Source organism: Vipera ursinii (assembly GCF_947247035.1).
Source record: "Vipera ursinii genome assembly, chromosome: 1".
In the NCBI taxonomy this organism is placed as follows: domain Eukaryota; kingdom Metazoa; phylum Chordata; class Lepidosauria; order Squamata; family Viperidae; genus Vipera; species Vipera ursinii.
The window spans coordinates 61225460-61237932 of record NC_139512.1 but is presented as its reverse complement, the minus strand read 5'-3'; the positions used below and the strand labels follow the sequence as shown (position 1 = coordinate 61237932).

Below are 12473 nucleotides of genomic sequence, written 5' to 3'. Positions count from 1 at the left end.
GGCATATAAATTTAAATAAATAAATACTCTTCTTTGTGCCTGACTGATTTTGTTAAAATTGAAAGGTTTCCTTTTTGAATTGACTATTCTTATAACCTGCCATTATCAGATAATTCCACTATAGTAGGGACATTTCATGAACAAACTGAACAAACTCATTCATGTGTATCCTTCTTGATCTTCAGTAAACAAACAAGGATGCTAGAGAAATGTGTTCTCTTAAAGAAGGAATGAGAAGTGAGGTGCTTTCTTTTCAACATACAGTTTCTTTAATGTTATATCACTTTCTGTGAATAGGGAAAAAACTGAAAATGAAAAACATTGTATGAGAAAGGCTCTTCCCCTGCAATTTTTTATGCAGTGTTATTATGAGATAGCTTTTACAGACCTTTTACTTTTGCTGAACAGCAAGTACCCTGTACAGTGTTCTTTTAAAATTTATTGTTTCCTACCTCACAATTTTGTTGATGCAAATACACAAGTTAGTTTTCAACTTAAAAAAAAGAATAGAAAACAAATTGAAAATAATGCCATTAATACAGCAACTGAATTAATTAAAATCACTACAATCGTATGGGTATATTCCTTAGCAGTTTTAACACAATACTTTTATTAGGCTAATTCTGGATTTACAAATTGGTGTTCCATCCTTGAAGATCCCAGAAGCTTTCATCAGGAAAGATGCTTAAAAATTAGGGTAAGGGGTGGGGTGGGGAAGAGGTCTTAGTATTTTAAGCTGTGTCTGTAGTAACTAACAATCTTAGGATGTGGGAATAGTTTGTGGCCAGTATGTTTGTGGCCAGTATGAGCTGACTTTAACTTATATTTTTCATTCCTACCAAGATCTATAATTTAAATCCTAGCCTAATTTTTCCTCTCTACCTTTTCTTCTTTCCCTTAAAGCTCATAATTCAAATGTTGCACCCTATTTTATAGAGCTGAAAAATAGTGCTATCTCCTTATGAGTGTTTTTCCCCTCATAGCCAATATAGGTTTTATATGGTTTAAAAAATATTTTTAGGCATACTGTTCTACTGAACTTGAACTTTAACAGGGAATTCAGCACAGCAGTGTTCTTATTCCTCTTAATTTAAAACCGTCTTTAAATGTATTTCATTCCTGCTTTCTTAATAAGCATTTTAATATATAAAGCTAATGAAATAAGAACTGTACAATTAAAATATTTTTAATGCTACATAAAATCTTTTTTAAGATGAAATCTCTTTGGGATATTTTTTCCAGATGAGGGCTTTATTACTTATTCCATTTAGTAAGATATATTTCTCTTTACTTAGTAATAGCTTTTCTAGTAATTGGATCTTTGTGAAACTCATTGCATTGTAGATTTCACTGAGATAAATAACCAGTGTTTCTTACTAATACCATACCCCATAATTTACACATCATCTATGTGTTATCCTAATGTATAATTGACTGAGAAGAAGCCAGAAAAAATATGAAAGTTTTACACCTCTATTTATAGAGCTTGAACCTATATATAACGTATACATTTTAGTATAACCTGCTAGACCTTGTACTGTGAAACAACAGTTGAGAAAGACTTTGTATGGATCCTCATTCTGGCCTTTCTAAAATACTACTACTAATAATAATAACAACAAAATAGTAGAGTTGGAAGGGATATCAGAGGTCTTGTAGTCCAACCCCCTGCTCAGGGAGGTTGAACTAGAAGATCCTATACCATTTCAGACAAATTGTTGTCCAGTCTCTTCTTAAAAACCTTCAGTGTTGGAGCACCCTCAAGTTCTGGAGGCAAGCAATTCTACGGATTAATTGTTGTCACTGTCAGGAAATTTCTCCTTAGTTCTAGGTTGCTTCTCTCCTTGGTTAGATTCCATCCATTGCTTTTTGTCCAGCTTTCAGGTGCTTTGGAGAATAGGTTGACCCCCTCTTTTTTGTGGCAGCCCCTCAAATATTGGAACCCTGCTATCATGTCCCCCCTAGCCCTTTTTTCATTGTTTTCTTCTTTTTCTGTTTCTCCTATATTATAAAGGAAACGAGGAAAAAACATTCAGTTGGTGGAGTTTCTTTAGCAAGACCTTTTCTAGCTATGAAATAAAGACCTATATAAAGCAGTGTACAATGAAAAGGATTCTGAAAATAATCATGGGAATCACTAAATTCATAATCAGTAAATAAGGTCCAGAATTACATGGACTAATATTCCTAATTGGCTATTTTATAGGCAGATTTTGCCAAATTCCATATTGTTTCGATGGTTCCATGAAAAGCTGCTGTAGAGAATTAGAGGACTCTCAGGAATATCAGGGAAGGCTGGGGGCTGTAGTGGAAGAAGAAATTAGCAGATATTGTGATCCTCACTTGCCTCAACAAATGGAAGGAATAAATCTACATTTAATCTTTTTGTGAATTTTGCTGCACAAAAGTACTTGAGTGTGAAATGAAGTTAATGGTTGAATCAGTCAGGGTCAGGGTTGGGCAACATTTGATAACATCTTAGGCTACCATCCCTATCTGTGATCTGCAACTGTCTTCTAGCTCTGCTTCCTATTGTCCCTGCCTATTAATTTGTTTTCTCCTAAGTTATTAATAGTACCAAAAACAAAGCAAGGATACAAAGTTCTCCATTTGCCTATTCTTTCTCTCAGTGACAATGGAGATTACTCTGAATAGAAACTGGGAAAGTAGCAAGGAACAAGTGACATTCTTGACTGGGATTTCAAGAATTCTTGCTCATTCTCATCGCCCATCTCTGTCCTGTTGGTATAAATCACAGGTCTGCAACCCGTGGCTCCAGAGCCACATGCGGCTCTTTCAGCCATCTCCTGCGGCTCCCAGTCCTCTGCCATGTGCAGTCCAAAAAAAAAAGTGGGACTAAAAAAGTTCAACCAATCAATCCAAATATGCAGGGTAGGTGCATATCTTGCCTTGGCTCCACTCTTCAGTCAAACCCTGTTCTGCGCATGCATGCATGTACGCACACGCGCACACATTTTTTTGCGGCTCCCAGTTTTTCCTTTTGTGAGGGAGCCGGTTCCAAGTGGCTCTTTCACTGTTTCAGGTTGCTGACCCCTGGTATAAATCTTAGGAATATTAAGAGTACAGCAACCAGAACTCAGGGACAGTTTAATGTCATTCAAATGCTGCCAGTAATTTTTTTTGTTACTATTTCAGGGTTTGTGTTGAAGCTCCATTGAAGGAAGACCTGCTATTTCAGATGGACTGCCTTGCCCAAAAGGATGATAAAATGATCTCTGATGCACCTGGTCCCCAGAAGCAGGCAATGCATGTACAGAGTATTTCTCATTGGGCTCCTGCCAATATTGGTCCTTACAGTCAGTGCATACAGGTAAGTCATCTTCATCTGTGCCATATTTTCCCATTAAGGAAGTTCCTTGAATCTGCATATTGTAATATTAGGCCATCCGTTTTAAACATCAGTTAGTATTGTCTCTCTTGTGTTAATTTCCTTTGAAGACAACCTAAGGGCTTAAGGTAGAGCAAGATGGAAGGAGGAATTTGATAATGTAATATTCAACAAAGGAAACTACGTAAATGCTTAAGTTTATAAGGAAATTGGGAAAGCAAGAAAAAGATATCGTAATGTGGAGTAGGTTATGAAATGTAATGCCTGTTTTGTGCATTTAATAATCTCTGCAAAGAATTATTATTTTTTTTAAATTGCATTCTTAGAAATTATTCCCATAGTAGGGCTAAATTGGGATTCACATCAACTTAGGCTAAGCATAGAAAGGGTGTGTGTATGTGTATGTTTATATATGTATATACTCTGAATCATTTGACTTGGGAGGAAATGGGAGAGGTCTTTGATTGGGCTAGTTTGCAACATTTGGAGCATCTAGCTAATGACTTTTTTCATAGAGATGCATTTGGGATTGTTTTCCCAATTTTAAAATTTATAATTTTTATATGCTATTTTTACAACACTGAAGACTTTATGGCACTTCTGTATGGCACCTATAAAGTAAATAATGTATCTTAGGTTATATTCTGGTCTAAGGCATTAATAAAATAATTATTATCATTATCAGATATTCATTATATTAAGTGGGAACAGATAAGGAGAGAGAGAGAGAGAGAGAGAGAGAGAGAGAGAGAGAGAGAGAGAGAGAGAGAGAATGTTTGTGTGGAAGATGATATTATTTGTTAGCTATTCCCCCCCCCCCCACCAAAGCTATTTACTATACCAGAATAACTAATATGAATATTTGCCAGTTTAAGATTAAGCAGCCGGTCAGAAATACTGTGAACACTGTCAGTAAAGTTTCATGTATCTTGAACTCCCAGTAAATTTATTTCTAATTTTGCTATCTTGGGGTTTAGTTTTTTTTCCCCCATTTTCTTTTTTGGATATTGTCAAAAATGATTTTAAAAAAAGAGTACATGTTTTGGCTGGAGTATAATGAAGTTGACTTCAAATTGTATATGGAGCATGTACAGTTTTTAAAGGCAACCAAGCAGAAAATACCTTTCTTTAGCAGCATTGTACTTCAATATTATTCTTACATCAAAATTGAATTCTGACACTAAAATAGCAGAGAGAATTCATAAATGCTACAATTTAAAATGTACAAAATATTGCTTTTTGACTCACAAAGGAAACAGTATGTGAATTAATTCATATAGAATGAAAGTTGTTTTTCAAACCACAGGCGCACTCATCCCAGAGTTTTATTGAATATCATACAACACATTGTGTAAGACAAGAGAAATAGGCATTTTTTTAGAATGAATGTTCCATATATTTACTTGTTGAGACAATTTGCTTCCACATATCTTTCTATCCATGGACAATGTATATCTTCTTATAATAACTCCATATAACTCAAACATGTCTGTAATATATTGACAGTTTAAAATATAGCCAGAGTTATAATCGTAATCTAGATCAACATCTAAAAACTTTTGATATGAAGTTTAGGAAGAATATTTCTGGAAAAAAATATTATACGTTTAATAGAAATTTGTGTTCAATAAAATTTAGCCTCTCAGCAGAATATTAATGTCTTTTATTCCTCCTCTAGAGTTTGAGGCAGTGAAATTAACCTCTTTTCATCTGTAGTTTTTTACCTATAAATAATAAGTTGAAGTTATTTATTCAGAATAAAAATTTATCTTAAAAACTGGTCCTGGTTATGGTGAAAATCAAATTTGGTTTGGCATTTGTGCTTCTTTTTTATACAAATGTGCAGATAGGTGAGTGAATGCTAAACAGTTGCTAAAATTCTGTTACATAAAGATGAAAACTGGACACTAAATACATTTAGTACTTTGCTGGAATGAAACAAACAATTCCCACCAACAATTTGATTTGATACCACATTTCTGTCTCAGGTGCTAGAAATAGATTCTGTGGTTCAGGCTTCATAATTTGCCAGATCATAGCTGAACCTGAATGTGGCAAAGTGCTCTTTCAAATGTTGGCAATTGGTATAGGGGTTTCAGGACATGGTGGTGGAATACAGCCTAATTATGGGATTTTCATTTAATTCCTCTGTACTGTTGGCCATTGGGTCATTTAAGGGCCCATTCACATTAATTGGGAATTACTGCATACGCAAGCAGAACACGTAACTGCATTTTGCAAATTTTTACTACTTACATACTAGTATGAATGTATTTAAAATATAATTTGAATGAGATTTTTAGTTAACTCCATGCAGAATGCTTACCTCCAATACTATTTTATATACTTTTGCAATAATTCTGCCTAAGGTGCTGATGCCAAAAAACTAACAACAGGCCACAAGGCTTAATTTGGTGTATACGCTATTTACAGGTTAATTAGGACATTTAGCTTCTTTCTTAATAACACAAAATTAATCCCATAAAAATTAGCAATCTCAGAGGAGTCAGTTGTCAGCTTGTGATAGAATTCCTTTGCCATAATCTATTAAAATGCTGCTTTTATCTTGTCTTGACTGTGTCATATTTTATGGATTTTTTCATAAACACTGCCTATACTTCATAAATGTCTCAATTTTCTAGTCTATTAACATTACTTCAAAAGCAATTGATAAAAGAGTAGGGCATGCATGAAATAATACACCAATAATGTGAAGTGCTGGAGGCAAGAACAGTGGGTAGTATCTGCACAGCTTGTGATCTGAAACAATGAAAGGATGTTTTATCTACTACAATAAAGAAACAAATGATATTCTTGATAGTGGGATAAAAAGATTGCAAGTAATTGGGCTTATGAAAAATTGGCTACTTGGGAAACAGCATATTTTAGAATAACAGAAAGCAAACATTATTGTGTATGTATGTAATGTTTTTAACCTGTTTCTTTTGGTGTAGATGAATTGTAGTAATTTTTATGTTATACATATCCAGATTTTCATTCAAGTATGTATGACAGACTATCACCTGTAAACATCTCTAGATGAGCAAGCAAACTGTTTCTATCCACATGTAAAATATATAGCTAGCCATAATAGTACATTGTTTTGGTCTTGGCTATTAATTAATTATAATTCTTGCCTGAGCTCTATTTTGTGGAGAAAAGTGAGTTATCATAAGATACAAGAAGCTTTTATATCTATACATGCAATTATATTTTTTTTTCATGCCTAGCAAAAACTTGTGCTGCTTCCCTTTCATAATTTGTGGTGGAAATAGTTTTTTTTCTTGTTTATATATACTTTTTTCTTCCTATTTTTAAATAAAACTAATACCAATTAATATGAAATAAAAAAGAAAGAAATTAAAGAGAAAGCTAAATGTACAGGGGGAAAAAAGATGTGCCTCCTGATCTTTTTTATAGCGTAAGCACAAATTCACTTCTTACTCTGTGGTTATAACATGACTCTCTTTTTCTATCTGTCCTGTTCAATCATCAAAAACATAAACCATACTTTTTTTACCATAAGGGGTTACCAGTCAGTAATTAATGTAGATATTAATAAAGGAGAACTTTGGGTAATGAAACATCTGCAAGAAAACAACCAAGCTCGGAGACCACCAAGGACCCCTGATATAGATACTGTCTTTTCTCTGATCAAAGAAATGAATATGGCCATTTTAGTAAGTCCCATCTCTTCACCAACTATTCCTCCATCGTGAGTAATGCGCATCTTTCCATAATTGTGAATACAATAATTTCGCTGCAATTATCACACAGAAAAACAAAGTTCCATGACTTTTTTCCATCCCGAAACCTCTAGTCTCATTGTATATTAATCTTTAAAATCCTCTCAGTCAGTGTATATATGTAAACCCAAAATGTTCTAGCTTTTTTTACAATAGCAAGTCTGTTTTTGTGTCTATGAAATGCCTGCCAAGTAAACCAAGTTTTGAATAAAAGTGTCTGAAGAGCTGAGATTTACAGGGGCATATGATGTGAAATCTGACTTGAGGGATGGCCAAAGGAATTATAACATGAAATTATGTAATCAATCTGTACTTAATATGTAACAATAGGGGGGTGTGTGTGTGTGTGTGTGTGTGTGTGTGTGTGTGTTTGGGAGATCTATCCTTGAATTAGAATTTTGTGAGTGCCAGCAGGCCAGCAGGGGCTGTGAGTGGGGGTAAAGTACATGAGTGTAGGTGGGTGAAGGGGTGCTGCATGCAAGTGCACAGTACAGAGAGGGTGTTGTTTTGGAGTTGTTTGGGAGAAAAAGCACTGGGAGTGACTTGGAAATTCCCTTCTGGCTTCCCCATTGACTTTGCTTATAGGAGGTTGTCAGGGAAGGTTGCAAATGGTGATCACGTGACTGTGGGGATGCTGCAACATCTGTAACTTTTAAAGCCAGTCGTATGTCTATCTTGTTTAGTGCCATTATAATTTTGAATGTTCACTGTATGAGTGTTCCTACCTTGAAGACTGTATTCTCCCAGCAAGCTAGGAAATCAGAGACTTGAAATCCAGGTAGAATTTTTGGTTGCCATGATTTATTCCAATTTCAACAGCAAAATGAAGACAGAACACTATATTTTTTGTTAGGTTTTTTTTAAAAAATTGCAGAATATGATGGCTATATGTCTGTTGATATTTGATTATTATTTGATTATCTGCCATCAATCCAATATCACCTCTTGGATAGACCTTTTCCATAATGGTCTGTCCCCAGCTTCTCCCTTTCCAACTTCCAACGGTGTATGTATCCATCACAATTGTGGCTGATTGTTCTTTCTTCCACCTTTCCCAGAGTATGGACTTCTCAAGGGATCTGATGTCAGCCCCAGAAGGTAGACAAACTTCACAGGAAAGTTACAACAATCTTTTAACTATAATAACAGCATCTTACAAGTCTGATTGTGCTGTATTGCCTTCTTCTTCTTAAAATTCAGAGAACCAAAGAGGTGCCTGCCTGAGTAACGTGTGAATATTATCTCATTTCTCAAGCCATAAAAATTTTTTAGCCCTCTTTCACTACATAATGCTTCTTGTATATTTCATTAAGGCCATACTCCTTAGTCACTACAGTTGGATCTTATATAGTGTGAATAATTTCAGCCTGGTCAATAGTGCTCTGATTCCCCCCCCCCAAAAAAAGGATCTGTATGTTTATTTTTTTGCTACCAGTGGAATTCTCAAGAGTCATCTTCAATGTCAGAGTTCAAAAACACCAATACTTTTTCTATCCTACCACCTCTTACTATATTCAACATCACAGTATCATCAGTACAGTCCTTCAAGTTTAGGGGTTCTATAATCTTCCAGAATTTGAAATGGACACCCAACAGTAGGACCACTGTTAAAAAGACACAACAAAGAATTTTCTTCCTGCATCAACTCAGGAAATTCAGAGTGCCCCAGGAGCTGTTGACACAATTTTACAGAGTAATTAATCAGTCTGTCATTTGTACTTCTATAACTGTCCAGTTTGGTACAGCAACCAAACAGACACATACAGACGCCAATGGATAGTTAGAACTACAGAAAGAACAATTGCAATCAGCCTGCCTTCCATAGAAGTCCTGTATATTGCATGGGTCAGAAAAAGGACTGAGAAAATATCTACAGAGACCTCACATCCTGGACATAAACTGTTTTAATTCCTCCCCTCAGGACGCCACTATAGGCATTGCATGCCAAAACAACTAGACATAGCAACAGCTTCTTCCCTTGTGCCATCACTCTGCTGAACACCTAATTCTCACAGTACAGTCTAATTTCTATGTACCCATGCTGTAGCATTATTATTATCTTTCTTATCTTCTTTACTATTCTCTGTTATTGATATTATTATTACTCTGTTGCTTTACATGTACACTGAGAGCTTCTGTACCAGGGACAAATTCCTTGTGTGGCCACAAGTCATAGGTGGCCACACAAAGTATTCTATTCTATTGTATTCTGTTCTCTTCTGTTCTACTCTACACCACACCCTGCACCATATCACACCACACCACACCACACCATACCATACCATTCTATACCATACCATACCATACCATACCATACCATACCATACCATACCATACCATACCATACCATATATCCTGCTTCTTCAATGTTCAGACTAACGAATATAATTCTTAATTTCTCTTCATCCTCAAATGCTACAGAGCAGTGGTCTCCAACCTTTCCATCTTGGTGGATCAGAGGGGGGTGGGAGGGAGGGAAAGAGGAGATGGTGAGTAGCAAGCATGCATGTGAGCACACACAAAGGGAGCTGTGCAAACACCCACCTCCCATGTAAGTGGAGCTGCATATGCATGTTCACCTGACACTTGCGTGGCCTGGTTCTGAATGGGCACTGCCTGAGAGTGGGCCAGAGCTCAGGGGTTGGAGACACCTGCTACAGAAGATTTTTTTTTAATCACTTATGTACACTGTTGAAAAAGATACTCATTTGTTATTAAAGAAAACTCATTTTTCTGGGAAAATATAATTACAAAGAAAGATGTCTCATTAGGAGCAACTATTTTTAAAGTAAGATTCGCATTTAGTCAGATAAGAGACTTTCTATGAATTGTAACTGCCATCTAGATATTCAAGGATATTTGAGCCCAAGACTTTTAATTATATTTATTGCCATATCTGCATGGCAGTGTATCATTAAAGCATGAATTAATAAATGAGAAAGTTCTATTTTAAGCCTGATTTTCTTGAGGCAGAATACATTTTAGTAACTACATGGTTACAAGAGTAAATAATTGTACCTGTGTCATTATTACAATGAATAATATTGTTCATGTTTTTCTGGGGATATTTTATATCAAACAGAAATAGCACATGATTTGAGATAGTTATGTATCCTGAAAGTTGGCAAGTTCAGTGCAAGTACAGCAAGGAGGAAATTGGATAATGAAGCTGCATGTTAGCATACAGAATACCAAACTGAGAAGTATCTTGATTCGCATTAAAAGGAACAAATTGCCCAAAAATGAGAACAAGTAAAATTTGCCAAAAAAATAACTCCTGTGATCTTTTTGCTAGGAATCAGGTGGCATATATATTTAATAGGTTTTATTATTACTAAGGTTGGTGGCATAGTCAACCAGATGTTTAGATTGGATTTGGCATGATTGTTCTTGTTGTTGTTAGTGTTGTAGTTGTTGTTCTAATTATTATTATTACAGGTAGCCCTCAACTTCCAACATTTTATTTATTTATTTAAAGTTACAACAGCACTGAAAAAAGTGATTTATGACTGTTTTTCACATTTATGACCGTTGCAGCATTCCCCAAGGTCATGTGATCAGAATTCAGTCACTTGGTAACTGATTCACATTTATGACCATTGCAGTGTCCTGGGGCTGTATAAAACAACGTGAAGTCAAAACTGCCAATTTTTTAGCTGGTGCTGGCTTTCATAAGCATCAAGTTCTTCCCAAGAATCTAGAATATTATATTGTGTAGATCTAAGCAGGTGGCCTTTTGCAATTGACAGATGGAAATTTTGTCAATGTGCAGATTTTCTAAGTGCAGTCCATGATTTGGGGCATAGCACCCAAAGTGCCAGTAACCACTGGGACCAAAATGGCCAGTTTATGTCATAATTTTTCAACTTCAATTTTCAGTTGTTTATTTATTTATCTGCCTATCTTATCCTACTATCTGTCATTCAAATTTTTGTATTACCTGTCTCCCTCAAAGAGGGACTCTGTTAAAATGTTAAAATATAAAGCAGTATATATAAAAGTTTAAAAAAGAGGCAAGAGATTAAAATTAGTTACACTGATGATTTTCTCCAATTGTTTGGCATTTACTATTCCCTGATATTGCTACATCGATTATCCATACTTTATTCTTTTCAACAACAGTTAAATCTGGTGTATTATGAGCCAAGACTCATAAATCAGAAATCCCACAATATTTTAGCCTGTTTATTATTATTATTTGTACTCTTCTTAAGCTGGAAAACAGTTGGCTGATCATGGTCTACTGCAAAAAATTCTTAAGTGCTTCTTTCTACTTTCTTTTTCTACACAAATTCTGTTAGTTCTGAGAACAACTAAAAATTATTGGCTTGTTTTAATGGGCCAGATTTGTTTCATTACAAATCTACATACTTATAGAATATTCCAAAGTTAGAGTATAGGGTCTTACTTTTCCCAAACAAACTAGAAATCAGACTTTGTTTAGGTGTTAACATTTTCTTTAATCTGTCTATTAGTCTCTATCAGTGTTTCTCAACCTTGGCAATTTTAAAATGTGTGGACTTCAATTCCCATAATGCCACAACCAACATATTATTGGCTGGAGAATTCTGAGAGTTGAGGTACACACATTTTAAAGTTGCCAAGGTTGAGAAAACTGGTGTATATCAGAGGTCCCCAACCTTTTGGGCACTAGGGACTGGTTCCTTGGAGAGAGGTTGTTCCACAAACTGGAGGAGGCATGGTTTTGTGTGCTGCCTGCCTCTCACGGATGGAGCTGTGATTGTTTGTGCGGACCGGTATGGGTCCATGGAACGGGGGTTGGGGACCTCTGGTATATATGAAGTTATTTACTCTAGGATATACTACTTGTAGGATATGAGAGTTTTATATAATGCAGACTTGTTCTTCAATGAAGATATGAAAATTGTAACAGGCAATGGTTAAAAAAATTTTTTGATGGTTGTTGTGGATTTTATTGAACTTTTTAGTTAAGATAGGTCTTTTTAAGATGTCGGCCTTCATTCATTATGTACAGTGGCCTATCCAAGAGATGCATTTTATCATCACTTACCTCCAACTCAAAACAGTTTCATGACATTTTCATTTGGTCCATAAGCTAATAATCAAAAAACTTCCCTGGGTACATATTTAAAAAAGAGAGAGAGAGAAAGGGAAAAAAATTACAGGAGTGGGTTGGAACTGAAGAAGGCAGGGCATTGTGACAATAATGCAGAGGGGAACAAATCCATCACAGCAGAAACAGCCTTTCCTGTCAGTCACAACTAAGTATTGCCTCTAGAAAGGTCACTCCAGGCATTGCTAAGTAATAAAAGTGATAGGTGTGGATCCACGTCATCTGACCGAGTGTATGAAAAAAGAAAGGAGAGTAAGAACACAATGAAATATCAAGCAGTAGT

The 12473-nt window shown here is 35.5% G+C and overlaps 1 protein-coding gene across 1 annotated transcript in view; it reads left to right on the top strand.

Moving 5' to 3' along the window:
- The window catches only part of DPH6 (diphthamine biosynthesis 6), a 236242-nt gene that overhangs the window by 98337 nt on the left and 125432 nt on the right, over positions 1–12473 (top strand). Inside the window, exon 12 of the mRNA XM_083373895.1 lies at positions 3157–3331. Within this exon, the coding sequence (XP_083230021.1) occupies positions 3157–3331 (175 nt within the window). The remainder of the gene's footprint in view (positions 1–3156; positions 3332–12473) is intronic.